Here is a 26,048-nt window from a genome sequence, read left to right as displayed (position 1 = left end):
AAATTCATGCAGAGTCTACAAAGTGAGCTATTATCACTGCATTGCAGCAGGTTTTGCCCTGAAGTAAACTTGAGCCAGCTCGTGCTTTCTGTGCAGCTGTTCACTTCTGTATTGGCTCAGTAGGAAACACCGTGCCAGGGATTCCCCCTCAGCTGTGCTGCAGAAGTGGCCCCTACATCTCTTCTCCATAGTCTGTCTGCTGTGAGGTCACTCCGTCTGCAGCACATATTTCTCATGGTCAGAGACGTCGGCGTCACGAGCGCAAACGCACAGGGAACTTTGCGGTGTCTACACACAAACTGGAACATGAAGGCCACACACACACACACACACACACACACACACACACACACACACACACACACACACACACACACACACACACACACACACACACACACACACACACACACAGTCCACCGCCTGAGTTTTTTACCCGTGCTGAGTCAGAGACGAGCAGTGCATGTCAACATGATGACCGTGACGTTTTCCCACTCTAAATGCTGTCTGACCTCACCGTAATAGCTGGTCAGGACTAACATATGGTCTCCCGTTGCCTTAGTCCAGCAGAATTACCCACACGGTGACTAAACAGCAGAGGACTTAACTGAAAAATATCAGTGACTGCTTTCTTGATTTTATGAAGTGCCAATTTGTGTCTCGTGCTTAAAAAAATATTTAACCGACTACTGTGTACTGTGGTTACTCTTGCACTGACAGCGCTGAGAGTACCTAACCAACGAGCCTTTCCTGTGAGATACGACCTCGTTGAATCCACCGTCCGCAGAAGTGTGACCTAGAAAGGGACTGTCAAGCCTTTGCATGTCAAGGAACATCTGTTGCTCTAAGGAAAATCATATTTACAGAATAATATAGTTGTCTGTTATGGCAGTAAGGTAACATGAAATAAACAGCATCCTTACACATTGTCATGTTAAATTGAGTGAAATAACAGTGACATTGAGTTGATCCTCAGTTAAACGGGGAGTCCTCTCAGCTCTCCACCTTTTAGCATGCCAGCTAACCGTGCTAACACTGCCAAGCTGGCAGAAAGACATTTGTGTTAGAAGGGCCTGATAGACTTGAACACAACTTTTCCCCTTTAATCAGTGTGATGACATAAGAGGCAGACAGCGAGCCAGTCATTCAGTCAGTATAGAGTTTGATTAACCTAATCACCAGGCAGCCAGGGCCCAGGCTACTGATTGGGTTTACAAACGCTCCTTGTCATCGTTGTGTCATTAGCTCGTCGTTAGCCGCGGCCGCCTTGACGTGGAGCAGCGACGTGCTGCGTCTAAACACAGCAATCAGGGGATTAGTGTGCAGTTACAGCAAAGCCTCAATGGACGCCTCAGGCTCTGAGTCAAAGAGGAGAAAGTCCTGCCATACTATGCAAGCTCCACGTGGCCGGGGTGCTAACTGTAGCTACATGGGCAATGCCACTGCTGATTAGCAATAGAGATGATGAGAGGAAACATTCAGTCACTTCGGACACACGGGTTTCCCCAGTGGTTGGTTTCCCGGACTCCAATTAAGCCAAGTCTTTGACTCAAGCAATGATTTGAATGGAGGGACTCCATTGAAAATAAGTTTTAGCCTCCAATTAGGTTTGTTAGGTTAGAACTGGGAATAAAGCCCAAAGACATCACAGAAACAGTTGCATGCAACACAGTGACTGTCTACAGTCGCTGCAGAGAGGCTCAGTGACATTTGGAGATGATTTATTTTCTTTTGATTGAATTTGAAATCAATTGGAATGATTGACAATAATCACTTACTGTGCAGAAGATTGGATTTATGAGGAGTGACAATATTATGTGTCTAAGTGCTCTCCTGAGCTCCTTGGCTTGCAGGCTGAGAGTCGCCACACCCTTGTTTCCTTACGATGAAAAGCCCTGAGGGCCAGCCGAGTACTTTCCAAGAGTTGTCTCACGTCTGCAGAGGAAAGTGGCACGGACACTTGTCAGGAAACCAGCGCCGGGTTCCTGCTCAAATCTGGTTGGATTCTGCGGTGAGTCAAATGGTGCTTGGGAGGCTGAACCTCTCTGAAGAGGGAAATAAATGCAAATTCAATATTTGGGGGCTCTTTGAAGTCCATTTGCACTTGAATGAGTGTGACAGAACCTGGAATGACCCCTGTTGAAAGAGTCCCTTAACAGTGATGAAAGGAGTTGAAAGGGACATACACTGATGACAATAGTTTAAAAGTTGGAAATATGTACATGGTGTGTATTTGTGCGTGTCCATATAAGGCTGTGCTTGAGAGAGAGAGAGAGAGTGTGTGTGTGTGTGCGCGCGCAGTGGTGTTACACATGCACAGACAGCAGGGATGACTAAGAGAGTTCATCTTAGCAGCATTTGCATATGAAAACACAGCTAAGAACAATACATTTGGCCCAGTGCCGTGTTGGCAGCGTCCTCTCAGGCTGGTTAGCATTCATGCCATTCATTTCATACGTTACATACCTCACCGTGTTCCTCCATAGTTCGAAGTAACAGGGACCTCGTCTCAAAAAATAAAAACATGTGGCTTTTGTTGCAGAGAGGAATGAACAACAGCATTCCATGTGCAACCACATCAAAGGTCCCCCGCGCCATGGGGCTAAATGAGGGCAGACTGTCCTGCTCACCCCTCCTGATATGACTGCTACTAATTAACCAGAGATCTAAAACTGACACTTCATCTTCATCGCTTTTCTTCACGTCTTCGCTCGAATCGCCGCAGTTTTTTTAAACGTGCATGGCTTCTCTTTGGAGAGGGGACAGCCACACAACAAGCACAAAGGGGCATTGTCTGCTGGTGAAAATGTGGTTTACAGGCTCTGCTATAATGGCTTGGTGGTTGCTGGAAGCCATGCGCACTTCCTAATATTCGACTCACATGCGATTTCATTTTGAGAAAAGACTGGGCTATGGGGCTTTGCCTTTGTGTGAGGGGGACGCCTCACAACTTATTTTCTGAGCCGACAGGCTCGGGCTCCCTCACCCCCTCCCCGCTTTTCACCCCCTCTTCCCCTCTCTGGTGGCGCTACTATATTTGTGTGGGATCTCTAGCGATGGAAGAGTAGACACAGGCTGCGTTGCCAGTCAAACGTGTTCGGGCTGTCAGACTGAACGGCTTCCAGCGCTGCGATCTGTCTCCTCTCCTCGTCAGTAGGAGCTGTTTGATCTGACAGAGAGACTCCATTAGAGACACAGGGAAGTTCAACTGCTGGGAGGTTGGATGGCTTCAGCAGTCAGAGTAGCAGCCCAGAGAGGAAAAGGTTTGCACACACAGTCTGGTTGCAATCTTGGTGTCTGTGCTGCGTATCTATAAATGTCTCTGAGTATTACTTGTCCTTATACTAGGTGTGTGTGGTTACACGTTGACGAGTGCAACGTAAGAAAGCCCAACTGGGCTGACATATTTTGGGGCTCTGTTGGGCAAAGGGGTGATGACGCAGTGGATAATGATATCATAAATGTGCGGCGCTGCTGAGCTGCAATGACAGAGGGAGAGAGAGAGAGAGAGAGAGAGAGAGAGAGAGAGAGAGAGAGAGAGAGAGAGAGAGAGAGATTATTTGCTGAGGCGCCAAGAAGAGCGAGTAAAACGAGCTGTCTTATTCGACACACACAAGAGTCTACCCTCAGTCTCACGGTGGTGATGACCTCATAAACCTGTGCCGCAGTCCGGCAGAGCAGAGTAGACGCTGGTGTCAGAGTGGTGAAATGGCAGACAATGGTTAGATAAATACGCATCAATGGTTCAGCCACAGACCGTCGCTACACTCCCTACATTTAATGTGGCTACAACTTTCGCTAATCAGGACGACTGACAAATGACTCAAGTCTCCAAGACGTATTAGTAATGTTAGGTGATTAGTATTATTACTCATTGCCGGTTTGCACTGTGTGATCGCTGCTAGAAAGGAGCAGGGAGAGTGAATTGGTGTGGCTCCAGAGAAAGTTTTTGTCTCTCCTGATCTGTGTGTGGCAGCTGGGCTCTGGCAGGGCTCTGGCACCGGGGCTGCATGGCAGTTAAACTGTCATTGGCAGGAACTGTAAATCTTTTGCAGAAGGTGAACGCAGCATGACAGCACCACAGGTGTGTGTGCGTGCGCTTACCAGTTGCAAGTTTGTCACAATGCACTATAGTTGCTTATCTGTATGTCTTTGTCTCTCAGCCATCCTGTGAAGCAGTCTCCAAAATTGTAGCTGGACACATTTGGCAAAGTCAGAGTGAGTCAGGATACTCGTGTGTGTAGGCGTGTGGGTGTATGTGTGTGTGTGTGTGTCTGTAGGGGGTGGGGGTGCTGTCACTTTGGCAACGCAACTGCACATATTGCAGCGATTACCACAGCGGAAAAATGTTTTTCTGCAACATGCAATTACTACAGATTACAGATTGCCGTCCTTGCATCAGAAGCTCTCGCTAGAAAAGGAGAAACAGTGCGTTTGTGTGTGTATGTGTATTTGTGTTTGTGTCGTTACACACAAATAGACAGACAGACACAGAGACAAAGAAAGATGAGAAATGATTATAGCTTGCACTAAAAACCACAACTGAAAAAAAATGGAGGAGTTGACGTATTTATGGGACTCATTTAGATTTAAAAGTTATACAGACTTCCAGGGGTAAATAAAGACCCTGGAAAAGAATACAATCTGTCCTTCAGTGAAATGAAGAGAAGTAGAGCAGGGTACATTTCGTCAGCCTTTGTCCATCATCATCAACATTATCAAAAGCATACACTGATGTCCTCATGAGGTACACAACCCTAAACACCACAAGTCATATCAAATTTTGGACTTTACATTTCGTTCCAGGTTACAAATCACCATGAATATCAAAAAGCTTCCTTCAGGTCACACTAAACAATATGGCCCAAAAGTGGTGCCCCGCAGCAAGGCAGGGCCCTATTTACAAACCCACCAGATCAAAACTCAACCCAAAGTGCTCCTATAATAGCACTGGGGCCTTTTGGTGAGCTTACCATCCAATGCTACTTTTAGTGGGTTTCCAAAGAATAAACAGGCCTGGGAACCACATCACAGGCTGCTGACTGTCATCGTTGGGTGAGTGTACCCGACGGATGATGTGAGGGCGGGGCAACCGTGACACCGGGGTTTACGGCGAGTTCCCCCCTGCCTGCCTCGGGTGTGGTGGGTGCCATCGAAACTACCACAGAAAGGACAGGGAGGTGGCCTGACCACGTTCAGCCCCCGAACTCTGATCACAGTGAACCCATCAGAGTGCCTCACTCGGCCTTTTGTGATGTTTTTCCAGTTATTGGAAAGTAGTGATTTCTGGTATTGAAAACAGGGGAGGATGTGCAATCAGATATGCACATGCACGCACACTCACACACACACACACACACACACACACACACACACACACACACACACACACACACACACACACACACACACACACACACACACACACACACAAATCCCCTTCTAGAACAATGATGGAAGAAGTATTCAGATCCTTTATCTAAGTAAAAGTAACAATGTAAAAGTCTTAAAAATACATACTTGGGATGGATGATTACAGGATAATAGTAGTAATAAAATGTAGTGTAACAGTAGCACATGTACAAAATTACACAGCAATATCAATCTATAGTTAGCTAGCAATAGCCATCATAAGACAGTGGTCACGCAGACCAGGTAAGACTGCAGCAGCAAAAGCACTAAGTGTACTAAACTCAGAAGTGGTGCACTGATAGATGGCGAGTTAAACTTCTCATTTGTAACGCTAAGATTGTCTTATTCTTTGTCTCAAAATGACATGGTATGGATTAAAAGCCACACTGCCAACCACAGTAGACCTAAGGACTCATTCTGAAAAAAGAGCTCCCTATGCAGAAAAATTACAGTATTAAGAACGCTGATGCGTCGGTGCAGAAGCAGCATGTTGCTGTTGTAGCTGGTCAAGGTGGAGCTGGTCTCAACAGCTCTACATACAGGTAGTTTAATCAAGTGGTTCCCAACCTGGTGGTCATCCCCCCTCCAAAGGGTCACAGGACAAATCTGAGGGGTCATGTGACAGTTAAAGAAAGATGAAAAACTGAATTCTGCTACATACATTTGGTTTCCTTTTTAACCTTTTTTGCTTTTTTCTGTATTATATATTGCTTTATTTTTCTTCTTTGCGTATCAGACGGTTATTTAAATTAAAGCATCTATAATGTTCACAGGGGAAATCTGTGTTTGATGGAGCAACTCACTGATATCTGAAGTCATAGATGCTTTTTGGAAAGCAGTCACAAACCAAAAAGACTGGAAACCACTGACTTAATCTTTAATGTTACGTTGTGTTTAGGTCAGACTTGGTTTATCACTTATTTTTCAAAATATAAAAGCTGAACCTGAAGAGTAACAGATAGCTAAAGCTGTCAACTAAATGTAGTGGAGTAAAAAGCACAATATATCCCTCTCAAATGTACTCAAGCAGAAGCATAAAGTAAAGTATTTGAGTGAATATGTTTAGTTACTTTCCACCACCGCTCCAGAGCGTCGAAGTGGCTCACCTACCAAACTCCTCCCGTGATTCATTCAATATGAAATGAAGTGTCAGATACAAATACGTGCTTAGTATATTTGAAAATGAATGTACTCTTTAAGAAGCCCATTTACATTTAGCAGACAGAAATAAAACCATAGGCAGTCGTCCCCCAGCAGCCATTATGTTGCTCAATTGATTCCGAGGGCTTTTATAAGCCCTTGGCTCCTCTCTGCACCTTTCATAAAATGTAAGAATATTAAAGATGCATGAGATGAATGTGCTCATTGTCTTCTCTGGTGACAACTGCATCTCAACTCATCACACTTACATAGTAATTAGCTGCTGGGTTTGGAACTGTCACCATCCTCTTCATCATTTATGGCATAATATACACTCTAAACGCCTTCAAGGACCTGGAATTGGGGCCTGACACTCTCATGAGTTACTGGATGTATAAAGTACCATGATGGACAAATTATAGAAGAAAACTATAGAAATGAAAATAAAAATAAAGTATTTAAAAGGTCATTAAGAGCTAAAGCAAAGTTTGAACACACTGGCACATTCCAGTGATCATTAAAACTAACACAGACAGCCCTGATGGAGAAAAATAACATACAAATTTATATGATCAAAATTGTCCAATGTGTTTCCTATTTTCTTGTCTGAACATCAAAATGGACAAAAATGACCACCAATTGTGATGTGCTGACATATTATGTAATCAAATTTTGAGAGAGAATCAGCCATCAGAGCAGCGCGAGCCCAAAACCCAAACAGTCTGTACCCACTCACTGTTGTTTAAAAGTTTCTCCATATACTTGTGTATATAAACACTCCAACGCTAGAATATGATTTGGCTTTGAGGGGACTGGCACAAATGACTTTGGTGACTTACATCATGCTTGGAAGTCTAATCACAGACACTCTTGTCATATCAAGCAGAAAAAGTCCATTTCATAGCAAGCTATGTCTCAAAAAACATACCAAAAAAAAAAAAAAAGAGGGAAGGGTAAACAAGCCCGGCGTTCCACAGCCACCGCAGAATTCATCATTCATACAAAAAATACCCCGAGCCCCAAAGTAGAGCTAATTTAATCCGAGAGGAATAAAACTCCATTTCATAGAAGTCGTCCATTCAGAACACTCATATTTCCACTGAGCAGAAACCCCCGGCTGAAATTCGAGCAGACACTTTTCGGAAGGAATGCATTCGGTGGGTTGAGGGCCAAAGCTTGCCCTGTAATTTGTGAATGTACAGAAATGTGTGACCGCCACAGCTCCTCTAAAGATAGAAATCTTTGTCTTATGTCATCGCCGAACCTCAAACTATTTCTAATTGCCCCCATAGCCCCCTTTTCCAAATGAATAGCTACCCATCCAAAGGCTTATGTGTGCATGTCTGAAAATAGCCTAGGAGTTTACACAGGCTAATAGATCATATTCAGTAAAGAAAGAAAGAAAAACTTCGAAGGGCTCTCCACATATCTGAAAGTGCCCCCATCTTCAAAGTGACATTTAAGTGGCACTGAAAGCTGCGTGGGTGGCATTTAGAGTCAGGTATAAGTTTACAGACCCCAAAGGCTTCCACTGGTTTCCCTGCTAATGGGGATCATACTCATATTAGCCTTTACAATCTGACTCATTACACATGAAACCTAAAGTAAGCGGGGTTTCCTTTGCTTCTTTTCTACTCACAGAAGAAGAAGAACCACTTTGTTAGGACTCCAAGGAACTTCAGCTTTGGTTAAACCTAAACTTCATGTCCCATTTAGAGCTGTTTGACTGTAGTGCTGCTCGACGGTGTTTCTCTAGCCAACAATCATTTTCTGACACCACAGGAAACCCCATTTTTGTTACGAGCGTTGATCGTGATTCAGGTCAGGGATACGGGGATGAAGGCGAACTCTCAGTCGCTCACAGAGCAACTATCAGTAAACAATGATGTGATTTCTTGATTTATAGCTGAAGGATCCATTTGCTTTTTATCCTGCAGTGGTAAGAATCATACACGCTGAGGCCTATTTCAGGTGGGTCCAGGGGTTTCACATATCCTCCATAAGTTCAGTCTTGATTTCAGGCTCGACCCACCCGGATCATTAAAAATCGTTCAGGGCCGCGGCGGCCTCTGTCCTCAATGCCTGTGTGGCTGAAACTGTAGAAACTGCACGTTGAAACGCAGAGGTCTAAATGTGACAGGCGCCCGGAGCGCACATTACGGCTGAGCAGGGTACAGATGGGGCGTGCGGTCACGTATTAATAATGAACCAGGGCAGGAGGACGACTAAAATATCACCGGCATTGTCATGTCCCAGTCGAGCTGCACTCAAAATAGAGGCCGCATGATAGGCGATCTGATCAGAGGTGATTTTCTGCAGTTAGGATTGCTTCTGTATGAAGTGATTAGAGTTCAACTGAGGAATAAGAGTTTGTGATTTGGGGTTCCCTGACATTTTCAACCCAAAAACACCTAAACTGAAACTCATGCAGCCACAGACATTAAGGTCTTTCCCTGACACTCTCACAAAGGAAGACCTCTACTTTGAAGGCAGAGGAAGACGCTCATGGCTTCATCCTCAGAATTCTTTTTTTTTCTCTTACGAGTGGAATTTAAAATGTAAAATGGTGTGATATTTTTTTTTATCTGTTGGCAAGCCCCTTGACTCACCACATCCTTCTGAACCTAGATCACGAATTTAACAATGTTATTTCAGCTTCTAGGTTAATATTTCTGTCTGTGACCCTGAGAGAGGCACTCCAAAAAAAAAAAAAAAAGATGAAATGCATAAAATGAGTTTCATATTTAGATTTAATTTATAGAACTAGTGATTAGCACTACTTTCTCAGCAGATCATTCTGATTCAGCCTGCAGATAAAGTTGAAGATTTGTTTTCTGCCTTTCCTCTATGTGCGTACCTGCTGGCAGACCATCACTGATAGCGCGAGGTTTGTGGCCACGTTTGATCCCACACAAACAGCTGCAGAGAAAACAAGCTCTGATATCCCAGCGTTATTTGGACGTTTCTGGAATTAGCAATTGTCTAGTTTTTGTTTTGAACGTCTTCCATCTTTCCCCTGCCTCTCTCTCCCTGACTGCGGCTCTGATTTACTGTGACAGGGGGAATTAAGGGAAAATCTGAAGCCACTCCGATGGCTCCTCACGCCACTTAACTGCACTTAATTTATTCTCATGCAAGTAAACAACTTAAAAACCGCCACACACACACACACACACACACACACACACACACACACACACACACACACACACACACACACACACACACACACGTGGGGGCGCACAAAAATAAAATGCGTTATTATTAAAATAAAACATCGATTGATTGAGAGCATTTAAAAATGCGCTTCATGGAAAATCCAGATGATTTGTTCAATATTTCTTTTACTGTCAATTTCCTGTTTGCATAAATTCATTTAAATCACTGGTTATTTGATAACGTGTATGTTTTATTTTTAATCAAAGCTGTCAGGAATTTCTAAATTAATCCCTGCACCTGTAAAATCGCAAAATCTGTCAGATTATATCCTGATCAATAATAAACTCTGTCAGTGCTCACTAGAGCCAGCAAGATAGAGTAATAAACAGTATTCAAAGCGATGTTTGAGATTTTGCTGTTGCATTCACAGTAAAAGACAGAAAACAATGAACCAATGAATTCTCCAAATGTGATCTGCTGAGACGGACGTGTGAACTCCGGTGCATCACATGGCTTCAGTGTGCGCTTATCAAACGAATAAACGTCAGAGCTTTTAGAACAATGTCATTTCTCAAGAATAATAAAGATTATTGTAAATCAGGCAAAACAAAAAACAAAACAAAAAAAACCCTCAAATATAGATGAGGGGGGAAAACGTCACCGGCGCTCCTTTAGCGACAGACACCACCTCACTAAAGGAGTTCGTTCGACTGATCTGACTGAAGTGGAAATTAATTCAGATGTCCGACTGTCTGAGCGCGCAGATAAAAGTTTCCTTCTCTCTGCAGATGTGAAATGTCTGCCTCGGACTGTCTGAGCTGACAGCGATTGAAAAGGCAAATGCGCCAACTAGTGTCAGAAAGGGGCATGGCGCAGGGTTTGCAGGGTGTGCCGTCATTTGATGTAACCCTCAACATTTCAGGTTTCTAATGAATTCAGCCTCTGGCACACGCACGCACGCACGCACACACACACGTGCGCGCACACGCTGATTACTCTGTTGTGTTGTTTGATGTGGAAGAAACACATTTGCCTGTTTGCTTTAATTCTCTTATTAATTCAGCTCAGTCAATTAAAGCGATACGAATCTGTCCTACACCCATAATTTTACTTTATGAAAATGTCATTTACCTGGAAAGAAGGTGTGAAGCCGCCAGACATAAAACCTTTTCAAAATAAATAAATGAGAGTGAAACCACAGGCCTTTGCAGTCTAAATCCTTCTTCAGATAACTTATAGCCTAAATAACTCTTAACCTAAAAATAGGTTAGTGGCGGTTGTATAGTATTTAATCAGTTAAAGAGCCCCCCCGTAAGGCTCATAATTTATAACACAGAGGCTGCTCTGCACTAAACCAGAATCAGTTGTTTTCCATGTTTAAATCCATCATATTCAATATTTTACACTTGTATAGAGTTTCTTTATTTAATGTCAGCGGTTCTTATGGCTACTGGTTGTCATTTAAAAATGATTTTATATCCAAATATTTCATTTTTTCATGCAATCCTCTACAAAGCATGTGTTCCTTCTTAAAAAAAAAAAAAAAAAAAACCTATAACGCGTACTGTCTCCTGACGTCTCTGCATCGTGTTAACGTGTGTCTGCATAAACACAAGCAGAGAGAGGAGCACAGATATGTATCAATAATTCAGCTCGTGTGTAACAGCAGTCCGGGGCTGAAGAAGCAGCGCCGGAGAGCGTGATTGGTCTGGTGAAAGCCCAACCCTGCAGATTCATTGGTGGAAATCATCTCCACACTCCCAACCACTAAACGCTAAAATGACTCGGGAAAAATAATATCGCGGCACTCTGCACTCCGTTCAGCCTCACGGCTCCTTCTTGCGCCCTAGAAGCCAGCGCTAAAGGATAACTTTAAAGGAAACTCGGCAGGAGCTACAGGACAATTCCCGACCAGAATAACTTTTGTGTGTGCGTGTGTGTGTGTGTGTCGAGGGGAGACCCAACGAGGATAAAGCTGCAAGAACTTTTACGCACGAAAAGGACGCTGATACTTTGAAAGCAGTTTGTCTGTAGATGTTTGGCTTTGAGAATTTTAATTTTTGCGTTTTTTGCAGCGGAGTCTGGTGAGATCTGAAGAGGCGTCTGGCAAAGTTTGGCTGTTTTTAGACCAGCTTCTAAAAAAAGAGAAAGAAAGAAAGCCAGTCAACTGGATTGTCTAACTTTTTTTTTCTTCTTTTTTTTTTTTCTTTGCATCACGACTGGATTACCTGTTTGCCGCCAACAGATTGTCACCGCTCGGCTATAAATGATTGATCATTGACTGATTTCAGAGTGAGAGCGCAATCAGTTTGTGGAGCTGATATATTATATACACGCGGCTTAAAGTGTCCGTCAAGTGTGCGACAGATCAGAGCGCCGACACGCTCCGCGCCGCGAGAGACTCACGCTCTGCTTGTAGGTTTTTGCTAAAGTTAGTGAAAAAAAGCTGATGATCCTCAGGCTGACACATCCTGTGTTGGTGATATAGCACGCAATCATCAGAGTTTAGAGTTTCTGTGAGGCTCTCTTCACGCAGACTTGTAGCGCGCTCTCGCCTCCATCCTTTGCGCTCACACGGTGGACTCCTGAGACCACCCGCGTCTGGAGGAAAAGAGACAAAAAAATAAAAGCAGAAACAAAAAAAACAACAACTGCTTTCTCCCAGAGAGTCCTGCTCTTCTGATACAACCCGGTCAGGTGGCACTGACCCAAGCTGTTGTGATGCATATTCCCGTAGAGCCGCCCACCACCAGACGGTTCACGCCGCCCTCCACGTCCTTCCCCTGCAGTAAGATTGGAGACAGCAACGGGGCCATGGCCACCCCGGGGCCCCTCAGGTCAAGACCGGACACCAGGAACGTGGTGGACGTCCTGGCGGACCACGCCGGCGAGCTGGTCCGGACCGACAGCCCCAACTTCCTCTGCTCCGTCCTCCCGTCTCACTGGAGGTGCAACAAGACGCTCCCCGTGGCTTTCAAGGCAAGACACATGGCTTCTAATTATCCTTTATTCTATTTGAATTTTAATGACGCAAATCGGGGCTTTCTAACTTTGGGAAATGCACGAGAAAAGACTTTAAAAAAAGAAAACATTAAAGACCGACCAGATACTTTTTAATGAGGTAATTCAATTTCATTTATTGAGAAGTAAGAGAGGCTCTGGAAGCTGTGCCCTTTGGCTCCTGCATTTTGCAGAATATAAAATTCTAAAAAAGCACAGAGAAATTCTGTTTTTATTGGCTTTAAACGGCACCATCCAGAAGTCGCGCCAGAAATTATTAGAGGTCTGAAACTACATGTCTGAGTTTGTATTAGAATATTTATCTGTATCATAAATTCATTTGGGCTTTATAGGTAAATATTTGTGGCTTGTGTCCACATCAAGCCTCGCATCGTCTAAATTCTGAATTTGAAGGAAGAACAGTGTAGGAGATGAAACGCACGATACACTAATATTATAATTAGATTTAAATGCCATGAGTCTTCATTAGAGGGTGTTTATTGGGCTATTGAAATGTCACAGCTATACGATTTATGTCATGGTTTATTGTTGACAAGGTGGTGAAATTGTGGAAATATTCGTGCTTGATATGATGGGATCCGGATGCGGTTTTACGCGTGCAGGGTGTATGTTTGATTTGATGACCCGGCCTGTTTGATGACCCGCTTTCTCCCGGGCAGGTCGTGGCTCTCGGTGATGTTCCCGATGGGACTCTGGTCACCGTGATGGCCGGGAACGACGAGAACTACTCGGCCGAGTTGAGGAACGCCTCCGCCGTGATGAAGAACCAGGTGGCCCGCTTCAACGACCTGCGCTTCGTGGGCAGAAGCGGACGAGGTGATCTGAAATCCTCTCTTTCTCTCTCATGCAGACACACACGCACGCGCGCGCGCGCACACACACACACACACAGGCCTGCACACATACACTGAGAGAAGCCTGCTTGTAATGCCATTTTCAGCAACATTTGGAAACGCGCTTACAATAATATAATGGATCATATTTCTGGGTCTAAGTGGAGTAACGACTGATAAGTGACAGCATGTTTTTTTTCTTTTGGAGAATGTGAAAATTATGAACCGTCTAGATCTCCAAATATATTGCACAGACGCACAAATGGGAAACGCTGGTCCGTTAAAATAAAGCTTTTAAAATATTTCTCTCGCAATTCTGGCCTGATCTCTATTGTCTGTGAGGGAGATTAAAAACAAAAAAATATGGAATCATTTAGGTGTGCGTATGGCGAGTGAACCACACTTTTCCAACTGACGTCCACGGGTGTCATCCGAAAACATTTGGCCTGCGTCACGGTGAACAGTTGCGATGTGACTGTAATTTTCTTAATCCAACGGAATACAAATAATTATCCATGTGGTGAGGGGTGGATGAAAAACCACCTCGCTATTCATGCCCTGCAGCAATTTGTCAAACAAGCCCCACCAGCAAAAAGCTTACAGCCTAATGCATCGTGTTTATCACGGGTACTGTTGTAATAATAATAAGAAAATCACACATGAACAGGCCTGTTTGCAGGATGGGATGTTGTGCTGAGTGCATGGGCCTGTTGAGCAACATTATTGTGCTTTGGTAAATCAAAACCTCTCCAATTTCAGGCATAAATAATGAAATAAAAATAAGAACTGATGACAAAAATCTCCAACTTGAGGATACATTTCTCTCATCCCTCTAAGAGCCTTTTTTCTGACCTTTTCTATTTCCTTTTAATGTTCAAATAGCTGTTATTTGATGCATGGGAAATGGGGCTCCAAATTAAAAAGTGGTCTATACCTTTCATTTCTGGGGTTAATTATCCCGCCCGAGGATTCTTCCTTTTTAGTCTTTCCTCCCACACAGTCTCTTTTTAACAAGAGATGCCTTTCTCCGAGCCGGGGACGAGCACCGAACCCTGCTGCATGATGCAGCCTTCCTCCCTCTGCAAGGACTTTGATGCAGATGAGAGCAAGATCCTGCCTTGTTGAACAATAAACTATCGCTGTAAGCCCTTTTGGACAATCTGGAACACATTCTCTCAATAATCCAAATCATACCCGCAGTCAGGCCATCAAAAGAGGTGGTCTCTGCCTTTTATTCCCCCCCTTAATTCAAAGGCTGCAGTGGGACAAAAGCCTGCGATGATTTGAAGTTGAACAAGTGAGGTATTGTTGCAAACAAGAGACAAAATAGTTTGCAGATAATTCAGAAAGGCCATTTATAAAGTGACATGACATTCTTCCATAAATCTCATGGACATGTTGCTGTGCTGCAGGAAAGAGCTTCACTCTGACCATCACTGTGTTCACTGGACCGCCGCAAGTGGCCACCTACCACCGCGCCATCAAAGTTACTGTGGACGGACCCCGGGAGCCACGCAGTGAGTACACCCACGCACGCACACATTCTCACACGCCCACCGACACTACTGTTGTTGTTGCTGAAGTGCATTGTGGTGAGAATGTTGCAGAGCCACCCAGTTAGAAGCAGCTAATCCTGGTTCTGAAAGTGGTGGGTGACAGTATCTCTGCATGCTAAAAGAACTACATGAGTCATATGCAGATGGTATATGGCAATCTAGCATTGTGAGGATGTCTGATAGGGTGTGTATTTGTGTGTGTGCTAAGCAGCCAGCACACGGTGGAGGTAAAAATCTGTTCACACCACTACATGTGCAAAAATTCGGTTTCCACTGTTTATTTTGGGGTTAAGACTAGGTTAAGGCTGGGGTTAGGCTTGTAGCGGTTATGGTAAGCCTCTAGAGAATGAATGTAGAGCAGTGCATTGTCCTCACAAGTATAGTTTTGTGTGTGTGTGTGTGTGCAGCAGGGGCACAGGGAAGGGCCCAGTCAGAGGAAACTGTAAAGCATATTAAGGCATAACCCAAGACCACTAAGAGGAGCTGAGTGAGTCTCCAAGCCGCAGGTGGTTCAGCTCAGTCGACCCCCTCCCTTCTCTTCCCCCTCACCCATCCCTCACTCCGACCTTCCCCAGTGCTGGTCAGAGGGCCCGTACCTGAGCGACCACATAAGTGGCTCGTTGATTTAACACAGGGCAGACTCCGGCCACTGTTAGCCCTGGCAGGGAGGCTCGGCGTGCTAAAGCTGTTAGCGCCACCGTTCAGCCGCAGCTTCATTCTCGTGTGGTTTAATGCTGCTGGTGTGTGTGTGTGTGTGTGTGGGATGGTGGAGAGTTACTAAGATGAGTCACAGGCTGAGGGCCGGTGGTATATGTGCACACATGTGTGATTTCTTTTTTTTGTGTGTGTGAGCTCAAGGTGGGATAGACGAGGTAGGATTTCATGATCTACCTACGAAGGGCTCGTGTTTTTAATGGTTCCAGAGGTCTCTGAGGAGGCGGATAGCTGTGACCCGCGCTCATGTCTGTGAAGGGGGATATTTGGGATAGGGTGGATTTAGCCCAGTCAAAACAGACCACAGCAGGGGAAGAGAGAGTGGTAGCAAGTGCCACACGAGGAGGGATATGGCTGGCAGAGAGGGAGCTGGGGGGCACAGAGAGATCACTCCCCCACCCCCACCTGCCAGGCTGAACACTATTTGAAGAGGCATTAGAGAGAACAGTGACTGCAAAGGAGGGAGGGACTAGATAATAATAAACACCGTATGTGTGTGTGTGTGTGTGTGTGGATGGTTTCAATTTGATCGTCTTTAGTTAAACGGGAAAAAAAAAGCTTAACGTGTGCATCTGTGTGCATAAATGCATTCTCATGTGGGAGCATCTCAGCTTGAAATAACTGTGTACATTAAGGCTGTCTCCTGTCTGTCTGTCAACATGCTGCGGCTTCAGCTGAGGCGTCAGGGTGGCCGTGCTACTTTTACACTGGCGCTGGGTGCTATAAAGTGACACTGTTTAATATAGGGCAGGAGGAATTTAGGGCTCCATTAAACACGGTGCTGAGAGGGAATTCACAGAATGACAGAAAATAAACTTCTACAAAGGCTTAGGAAAAAACAAATGCAGCATCTGAATATGATTCCAGTATGAACTAACTGGAATCTCCTTCAGCTCCACTCCCTGAAACCACAGTTGTTTGATTTGTGCAAATGTTAAAATGGCTGAAACAGAGTCAAAACTGCTCTGAAACATGGATAATACATGCAGTTACTCTGCAGTCAAAACAGATCCAGAGTCAACTAGGAAATTCAAACAGCTGATCACAGTTAACAGAATAAGCAGCTTGAAGCACAGCACATTTATACTGATAATTATATTGGTCTGAATGAGCTGTCAGATCAGATGATGAGAGACACTTTTCAGTCCAACTGAGTGTATTGAGAGTCGTAGCCTCAAAATAGAAATCACTTACGAGATAAGATAAAGGACCTCTGATATTTAAACAAGAAGCACATTCTGTGAGTATAATATCAGTCATACCCAGGAACAGTCAAAGCACACGAACACACACTACCATTCAGACATTATTAGGGCCATAAAAATAATCAGATTCTTCTCTAACCACAAGGCACCACATTATATTGGCTGTACGACGTTCAGAGCCAAAGCAGAGAGGCGCTTTTGCCAGCACATAAAGCTAACAGCATTTTTTTTCACTGCAAATTTCATCATCAGAGACAGCATACTCCAGCACCGCTTTGATCCCAGTTTTTATCAGTGCCCCACAGCGCTGCCCGTACACCTCAGCTTTATCATTCATAGAGTGCAGACAGCCTGAAGCCAGACTTGGCCACGCTGCGCTCACCTGTCCGCAGGCTGGCAGGCTGCGGGGCCGGCCTGCTGTTTGCGTAGGGCCTGCATTTGCATGGCTGCCTGCCGAGCCACGGCGGGAGTTGGCACAGATGAGGAGGAGGTTTTATTAATGTTTACTGATCCAGTCGGGAGAACCTGACGGACAGGACTGCAGTGGGGCCTCGCCTGCGGCAGTGTAACAAAGAACACTATACCTTCTGAAAACACTTGAGCAGTAAGTGTAAGTGTGTTTATACACACACGGGCACAAATGTGTCCACTAATGCATTTTCACACGCACAAAAATGGATATAAACACACACAGACAGCATTCTGTCCCTGAACAGAAAGTAGGCTAAATGTTCAGCTAAGTATTTTTGTCTCCCTTGCTGCTGATTTCCTCATCACACATCCGGCATTTGTCATCAAACCCCCACCAGCCGCACCTCCCCCGCCTCAGTCTATCTGTCATACTATATCATCAAACTTCTGCCGAGGACAAACTGGAAGCACAACCGCTGCAACTGAAAACTCGTCCTGCACTTTAACGACACGCCGCATCCAGCAGCAAGAGAGGGCGCGCTGAGCCGAAAGGACAGAAACGCCAAAAAGGAAAGCAGATGCCTTAAGTGTGGAGACCCCCTCCCTGTTTGTCGCCGCTATCAGATGCCTCCGCACCACCGCTCACACGCTTAATGCACCCCGCAGGGTTATTCTCACCAATTAATCCCACAACTATATTTTTGGTGCCCTTCTCACTCCCTCACTTATATACTGTGTGACATCAGCTGCTGCTTATTTACCCGCAGGGGAGGGGCCGCTTGTATTTCTGTATCTCTCAACCTAAAATGAATCAGTCCCCAGGAAGAAAAAACAAACTGGCCTCAGGTCAGGCAGGGTCAGAGCGATCAAGAACAGGTCGAAATTATTAGGAGCTTGTGAGGTGTTGTTCAGAAATAATTTTCAGTGTGTGTGTGTGTGTGTGTGTGTGTGTGTGTGTGTGTGTGTGTGTGTGTGTGTGTGTGTGTGTGTCGTTTTCGAGCCTAAAGCATTTGAATGTGAACATGTAAATAAAACATTTTCACTTTCAAAGGCAAAGTTTGTGAATGTGCAGCAAAAGATATTGTTTACAGATGTGAGGAAATGATCTGAAGACGCAGGGGAAAAAAAAAAAAGAGATCGGGTTATTAAAATTGGTGCATGAATGGTTTCGGAACTGAGGTAAGAAAAGAAGTAATTTCTGCGAATATCTGAGAACAGATTCAAAGCTGCTATCTGTGTGTGCAAATCAACCGTCAAAGGTTAAAGTCTGTGTGTGTGTGACAATCTGAATCTGACAATCTCACAAGCAGTCAGAGAGCAAATTTTTAAAACCGAGATAGAAGTAAACGCAACTGTTCAGACAAAGCAGCAAATGATAATAATGGTAGGTATTTAAGATTTACTCATTTTCTCAATATCAAAGTTTAGACCTTTTTTGTTCCCAGTCAGAGGTTTGTGGAGTGAGAAGTTTAGAGAAACAGACAGGAGGGACAGCTGTTTGATCTCGAGGATGTGGAAGCCTGCTGCGCGCTGCCTCGGCGAGGTCAAAGTGGCAATTTGTATGATGAGACTCGAGAATGACACGCGTGAATACATCCTAACTGCTAACACACGTACACAGTGTACATTCAATACCTGCATGCAGATAGAGCTCGCGCACCTTCCCACCCACAGGCCCACACATCCACCGAAATCACACAAGTGCTGTCGTGTTTTGTTGCCTCTGTTTACTCGGCTGGGTGTGTTCACACAGCTCCAGGAAGAGAATGGTGAGCGTGTGGGGGGGGGCAGGCAAGGTGGTGGGGGTGCATGTTGGAGTTGGCGGGTTGATTGTATTTGCATTTGGCACACAGACTGTACAAAGTATGCAAAGAGACAAACAATGACATTTGCTGTGTTATTTTTCCTGTGATATTGCAGTCTCTCTGTAAAGTCAACAAAAAGACAGCATGCGTGTTGCTGCGTATGTATTTGCGTGCGCGGGTGCTCGGCTCATACACCTGCCAGGTGCGTCCATCTCTTTAAGTCGGCCCCCACGGGCCACGCCCATGCTCCACAAATCACATGAAAGGCTCACCCTCGCTGCGAATTGCTCTCTCAAAGGCAACTTTGATGTTTGAAAATGGAGACGGGTGTCTTTGAAAGAAAGGCCTACAGGTGTATCAGTGCCAGGGGAGGGGAAAAACAGTGGCACGTCTGATGCTGGGTGCTTTCCTGACTGCTAATGGGCTCACCATGACTGCCTGATGTATAACATGGAGTGGCCTATGCACACACTTACACAAAAAGTGTCTAGCCGCTGCAATCAAACTCATGACTACCTAATTTATGATTTGATAGAGAAGATAGTTTGCCTCAATACCACACATTAAGAGGAACTTCCATGACATCTTAAGAGAGATGACTGTTTGCGGCATTCGTCTTCCCTGGGGTCACTCCAGACACGCAACACTTGGCCTCAGTGATTAGAAGTAGAGCAAATATTGGCCAACTGATAAATCCGGTGGAACGCAGGAGTACATATTGAATAGCTCTGATTTCAGAGATGAACTTCGGTGTTGGGACAACACATTCACCACATTCTGAGGTCTGGGGCTTGTGATGGGTGGCGCCTGAGGACGGTTTCCTCTGGTGGTCACGCAAGATGTGTGCATATTAGAGACAACCAGTCCCACTCCTGTGTTACTTTGTGAGACATTTTTATGTGTTTTTAAGTCAGATAGTAACAAATGCAGCGCTGTTGCTGTCAGAGTTATTAAAGTGTGATTGGACACAGAATAAAGCATCTGTAATATAATCAAATGCAGTTGCAGGAGATTAAATAAAGGAGTCAGGTGGAAGCTCTTTGACCACTGTTTCCACCTTAACCACATCTAGAAGCTTTGAGGCCAACTCCCTTTGAGGGATACACACTCCCGCACACACACACACACACACACACACACACACACACACACACACACACACACAACTTCAGAAGACATTACACTGACTTACATTCATTTCCTGGAGACTTACCCTAACCCTACCCACTGCCCACCTAACCCTAACCTTAAACTAAGTCCTCACACTACAATTGAATGATTTATATTATGGGGACTTGTGTTTTGTCCCCAAAAAGAAGGCGAGTGTGCAAACAGATTTATGTCCCCACAACATGAGTAATACATGTCTTCACACACACATATGCACACACAGCTGCTGGTAATCCTACTTAGGCTGTTGTACTTAGGCTTTCCTGTGAAAGCGGAGCTAATTAGTCTAAATACTTGAACTAAACTGAGATATAAACAAAGAAAATATACCCATTAGTCTATTACTGGCTCTTTTCTTCTCTTCTCCCCTCACTGCCTCTGTTTGCTCTTTGGCATGTTGCTGCAGCGTCAATGCACAAGTTTCTGCTAAAAACAGGAAAAAAGAAGTAGAACATTGTCTAACATTTCCAAACGGCACAGTGTCTCCTCCTTGGGCCAGTTGATGACTGCTGGAGACACACACACAATAGCCTTGGGGTGAAATGCCCTTTCTTTTTCCACCCAGACAAAAATTTCCACCCCATATTTGCTGACGCCAGATAGAACAGCGGGTCGCACTAGAAACTACCGAATTATTTACAGAGGCCCCAGACAGCGTTTTTAATTCACTCCGATGATGCAAGCACAAGACATTTTCTCAGAATCACTGACAAGCTCTGCGAACGTTGCTACTCAACCCTCTCTCTCCCCCTCTGTCTCTCCACCCACGCCCTACACACTCCCCTCTAAACTCACCAGCCAAGCGTCTTTCCTGTTTACCTACCTATGAAGGGAAGTAAAATGCCCACTCTGTATGTACTCACTCTTCCTTATTTACACTGACCCATACAGGAGGGAGCCATTACGACCTTTCAGCCGTAATTCAATAAAAGTTCCGTTCTGCATTTAGAAAAATAAATGGCCCATGAGCAGAGGAATATTTTCTCCCCCGCTGCATTATGACAATAAACTGTTTTCTGTGTTGGGACAGTGGGGATGGGGGTGGCGTTAGGTGCGGTTTGTGGCAAGAAGGCACCTGCTGGTTACTGGAAAAGACGCTGTGTACCACCACCCTGTGGCTTTTGGATATTTATTTCTTCAGGCCTTAATGGTTAGGAGCAGTTAGCAAATAATAGGTGTTGTGAGATTGTTTCTTGTGTTTCCAGGAACGGAGAAGGTTGTAATCCTCTAGGGAAGCCTTGGTGCTGGAAACATCACAGGTCAATCTGTGTAACCTCAGCACTACTGCAACAGGCCACTAACATGACAACCTCAGAAAATACTGAAAGTGAAATATGTATGCCTACACAGTGGAAAATTCACACATTTCATATTTCACACATTTACTTTGACCCACCTGGAATATCAATTGTCATTCTGTGGAACTGTGTGTTTGTGTGTGTGTGTGTGTGTGTGTGTGTGTGTGTGTGTGTGTGTGTGTGTGTGTGTGTGTGTGTGTGTGTGTGTGTGTGTGTGTTCAGGGCCAAATGCATGCTTGTTGCACATTATTGTGTGTGACCTAGTATGCACGGAGGTGTGAACGCGAAGCCGTTTGACACATCTGCTGGCGTTGCATTGATGTATGTGACAGCAGCGGCTTGCTTTCCTTTCCCACAGCCTCGTGAGGCCCCCACCTTTCCCCCAGCACCTCGCTGCTCAGAACAACCTGACTACCACGTACACGCAAACATGCGCACGCATACACGGACGCGCACAACAACCCCATTCACCATTAGAGCTAAAATAACACACTCAAAGCAGCTTATTGCTTTAATATGATCTGCCATCGGAGCCAAATGGGCCTTCTGTGCTCGACAAGGCCAGAGCAGCAGCAGCAGCAGCAGCAGCAGCAGCAGCAGCAGCAGCAGCAGCAGCAGCAGCAGCAGCAGCAGCAGCAGCAGCAGCAGCACTGGGAAATCTACGAGGTCTGCAGGCAAGCAGCCAAAAAGGCCTGAAAAACAGCCCTGCTCATATCAACCCCAACACGCTTCAACTCCAGACTAAAAGTTACACACACACACACACACACACACACACACACACACACACACACACACACACACACACACACACACACACACACACACACACACACACAGTATGGGATGGTGGGACAAAAGAGGGATGATTGCTCTCAACATGCTATGGGCCTTGATGCATTGTTAGAGAATCCGGGTGCACTGGGCCTTATTTTGTTACCCCTTCACTGTCTTCGCCTGCCTCAACCTGCCTCTCTATAGGGCTGTCCTTGTATGGCACCCCCCCACCAACACACACACACACACACATGCAGGCACGCACACACGCGAAGAGCTTTATCCCCTTATCAGAAAAGGAAGGCTGTGCTCTTTGCTCAAACAGTCTCATGTAGCAACTTCCGCTGCGTGCAGCTTGTTTTCAGGCCTGCGAGGGGGATTTTCACACTGCTGATGTCCCCAGAGAGACTGATGCATCTGCCTGAGGGACCAGACGATCCCCCAGCTGTGGTCAGAGAGGGTGAGCTACACATAAAAGTGTGCCAAAACTTTGGTTGACCTCCTCCTGAAAGCTTAGATGGGAGGAACGTTTTCACAACCCCCCCCCCCCCTTGCCACTGTATTCAGTGCTGCCATGTTTATGACAGAGACTTCAACTCACACTTAGTTTATGTCCAAAGAAATAAATAGTCTGTGCATTCAAGCCTTGGTAATGATATAGTCGTAAAACTTAATGCATTCATTCTGAAAGTGTTACGAGAGTGTTATGTAAATGAGTGTACAGTAGTGCAATGTCTGTGTGTGGCTAGCATCGACTCATTTAGGCCCAGACGAGACAGCCACAATCACCAGCCAAGGGTAAAACCCACATCCTTCAGGGTCAGCCTCAAAACAAGAACTTTGATTCGTCCCACTGTAAATACCCAAGTGTGTGATTGGTGGCCTTGGGAAATGCAGTACTAAATACACTTCTGCAGAGATGCTTTTTGAGCTGCGCTGTGATGCCAGTAATAGAACAAAAAGGGAAGTATAGTAAAGAGTGGTAGAAAGAAGCAGGGTGGGAACGAAAATGTTGGGGGTTCAGGTCTGCTAGAGAGGAGGAAGAGGAAGACAGGTGTACAAGGCTTTGCTCAACAGATGTTGAAACGTCCCCAGTGTCTGTTGAGGGCAAACGGAAATTTGCTCGCAGGCAAGTAGGGCTTGCTGCGACATATGTTCAACTGTCGCCCCACATTTCACTGTGAGCTTTCAAAAGTTAGCTGAGGATGCTGCTCTCGTGCTCTCGTCTTTTCAATACTCAACTTTCACTTCGTTAACACATGACACACGGGCTTGCTGAAGAGGAACGCTAATGCATTTTAAGTTGCAGTACTACAGACTTGAGTCATCGAGACACAAGAAACTGATGTTAGAAGCTACAGAAAAATGTCAGCTATCACAGCAGCCGTCATATTAGAATCACAAATGCTTCTTACACTGCCAAGACATTTTTGCATGTAATCCCATAGCATACTTACGTAGACTTTACAGTCCACACATAGTTTTCAGTGTTAAGCGTGATACCTGCACTCCAAATCAATTCTAGTCTGTTATCAGGGGCCTATCAAGTCCATTTATATGTCGAATACAAATATTTACACTTCAAATATATTCAGTGCAGACTTGGCCCACTGCCAAAGCACGTATTGCCCTTTGCCGTCCAGATAGGGTTTCACTTTGGCCCTGAAAAAGCGCCCAGCCCTTTACTAAAAAGAGCTTGTGTTTAATGTGTCTCCCTTTGGACGGGAACATATGTTTCTTTCTTTCAATGGAGACACAGACAGACAGCGAGAAAGAGAAGAGAAGCAGAGAAAAAGAGGGGGGTGACGGAAGGAAACAGGTCGTATTGGCTGATCATTCAGCTGTGGCGTTGGTGTTTAAGGCCTGGCTGTCACCTCACTGAGCAAACACTGTCTCTGTGTTGAGCTGATACAGGCTTTGTGGAGGCGAGGCTGGGCAAGACTCGGTGGAGTTTGCTGTTCATGCGGTCTGGTCTGAGAGCACCGGGTGCAATCTCATGAAAAATAACTTCACACTTTTCACATCACTTTCGCTTCAAAGCACAAGGGCAAAAGAGCAAAGCACCATCTGAAGTTATTCTGCAGCGAAGACAAAACACTATCAGGAAATAAAGACACACACATACACACACCATGCACAAAACAAAGCAGGGCTGAGAACGGCACACCCATTTCTTCAAAACACAGCCATCCCCTTTCAGTACGTCGTTAATACCAGACATTTTATATCAAGCATTTTATTTGTTCTTCATAGACTTCCATAATGCTTTCAGATGATGCGACCGCTACTCTGAGAGGAGGCTAGTAAATCTACAACCTTTAGCATCCATTTCAGCTCTGGGTGCATATTGAGCGCTGCTGTTTAGGCCTCATGTGTGCATTGGCCCCCATCTCCCAGCTCTATCTTGTGGTTATGATATCATAGAGAGAAAAACAAGGGCATTCTCTCCTAAGTGCACCCTGACACATTAAATATTCATCCGACCACAGAAACCCCTCTGAAATGGGGCCAGCGTGGAGCTCCGGCACCCCTCTGGCCCTCGGACCTGCAAAGTAGAAGTCAAATGTTGGCGGTCAGAGCAGACGCGCTGTGGCTACAGGCAGGGTCAACTGGCCAGAGACAGCGTTAACACGAGGTTTAACTGGACGTTACAGGTTGAGTCTCTCTGCTGCTTTCTTGCAGAGACTGTAATGATTTAGATCGCGCAAACTTTTCTACAGTCTGCAGTGATCAGTGCTGCGTTAAAATCACACACACTATATGATGATGAAAAAGAGTTTCATTCTAAATTCACCTGAGATGGAGACTAAACACCACTTTTTATTAAGAAAAAGGAAAAGGTAACCATTAAATGGTTCCCCTTTCATTCAACATAATTTAGCTTAGCAAACCTCATAGCTTCCAATCATGGAATGAACATATATAGAAGGAACTATGGACTTATTACAATCCCTGTGGGAGTTGCAAAGTTTTAAAAGTTTTAAAAGTTCTTTGCAAAATGCACACACACGCTAATTAAGGTCAAAAAGTTGACTTTTAAATATCTGCACCAAAGTGTCTCCAAAAAGATGCCAAGAACTATGTGCGAGCCTGCTGCTCTCCTGCTTGTTTTAAAAGTATCCAAGAGACAAAGGCAGAGAGGAAAACAGAGAAGAAGGAGAAAAGAAAGTTTGAGCTGCCTCCCCATTGATTAGTGGTGTTAACAGCAACTGTGGGCCCCGCTTTAATGAGCTCCAGGCCTCATTTTAATGAAACCGCTCCCCCAAAAGTCACCCTCTCACAGCCCACTAAACCCCCTACTGGAAGCGCCGAACAGTGTCGCCAAATGTGGTGTGTCCCTGCCAACTGGAACTGGGCCACAGGATCCACAGCTCGGCTCGAGTGTGTGTGTATGTGTGTGTTTGTGGGCAGCTGAATGATCACTTTCATCCCTAAAGAGCCAGCCAATTCATCTTAGACCACCACTGGCCACAGAAAAACTGACCAATTATCATTTTTTTCCCCTGCCGTCTGTCTTTTTTTCCAACCAGAGAGCGGTGGGATGTAT

At 45.1% G+C, this 26,048-nt stretch overlaps 1 protein-coding gene across 1 annotated transcript in view; it reads left to right on the top strand.

Annotated features, from left to right (window-relative positions):
- runx3 (RUNX family transcription factor 3) overlaps nucleotides 1–26,048 on the top strand; it is a 49,292-nt gene that overhangs the window by 6,895 nt on the left and 16,349 nt on the right. The window contains exons 3-5 of the mRNA XM_070979435.1: nucleotides 12,449–12,690; nucleotides 13,392–13,548; nucleotides 14,978–15,082. Of these exons, the coding sequence (XP_070835536.1) occupies nucleotides 12,449–12,690; nucleotides 13,392–13,548; nucleotides 14,978–15,082 (504 nt within the window). The remainder of the gene's footprint in view (nucleotides 1–12,448; nucleotides 12,691–13,391; nucleotides 13,549–14,977; nucleotides 15,083–26,048) is intronic.

Source organism: Chaetodon trifascialis, chromosome 14, assembly GCF_039877785.1.
Source record: "Chaetodon trifascialis isolate fChaTrf1 chromosome 14, fChaTrf1.hap1, whole genome shotgun sequence".
In the NCBI taxonomy this organism is placed as follows: domain Eukaryota; kingdom Metazoa; phylum Chordata; class Actinopteri; order Chaetodontiformes; family Chaetodontidae; genus Chaetodon; species Chaetodon trifascialis.
This window is presented reverse-complemented; position numbering and strand designations above follow the sequence as displayed.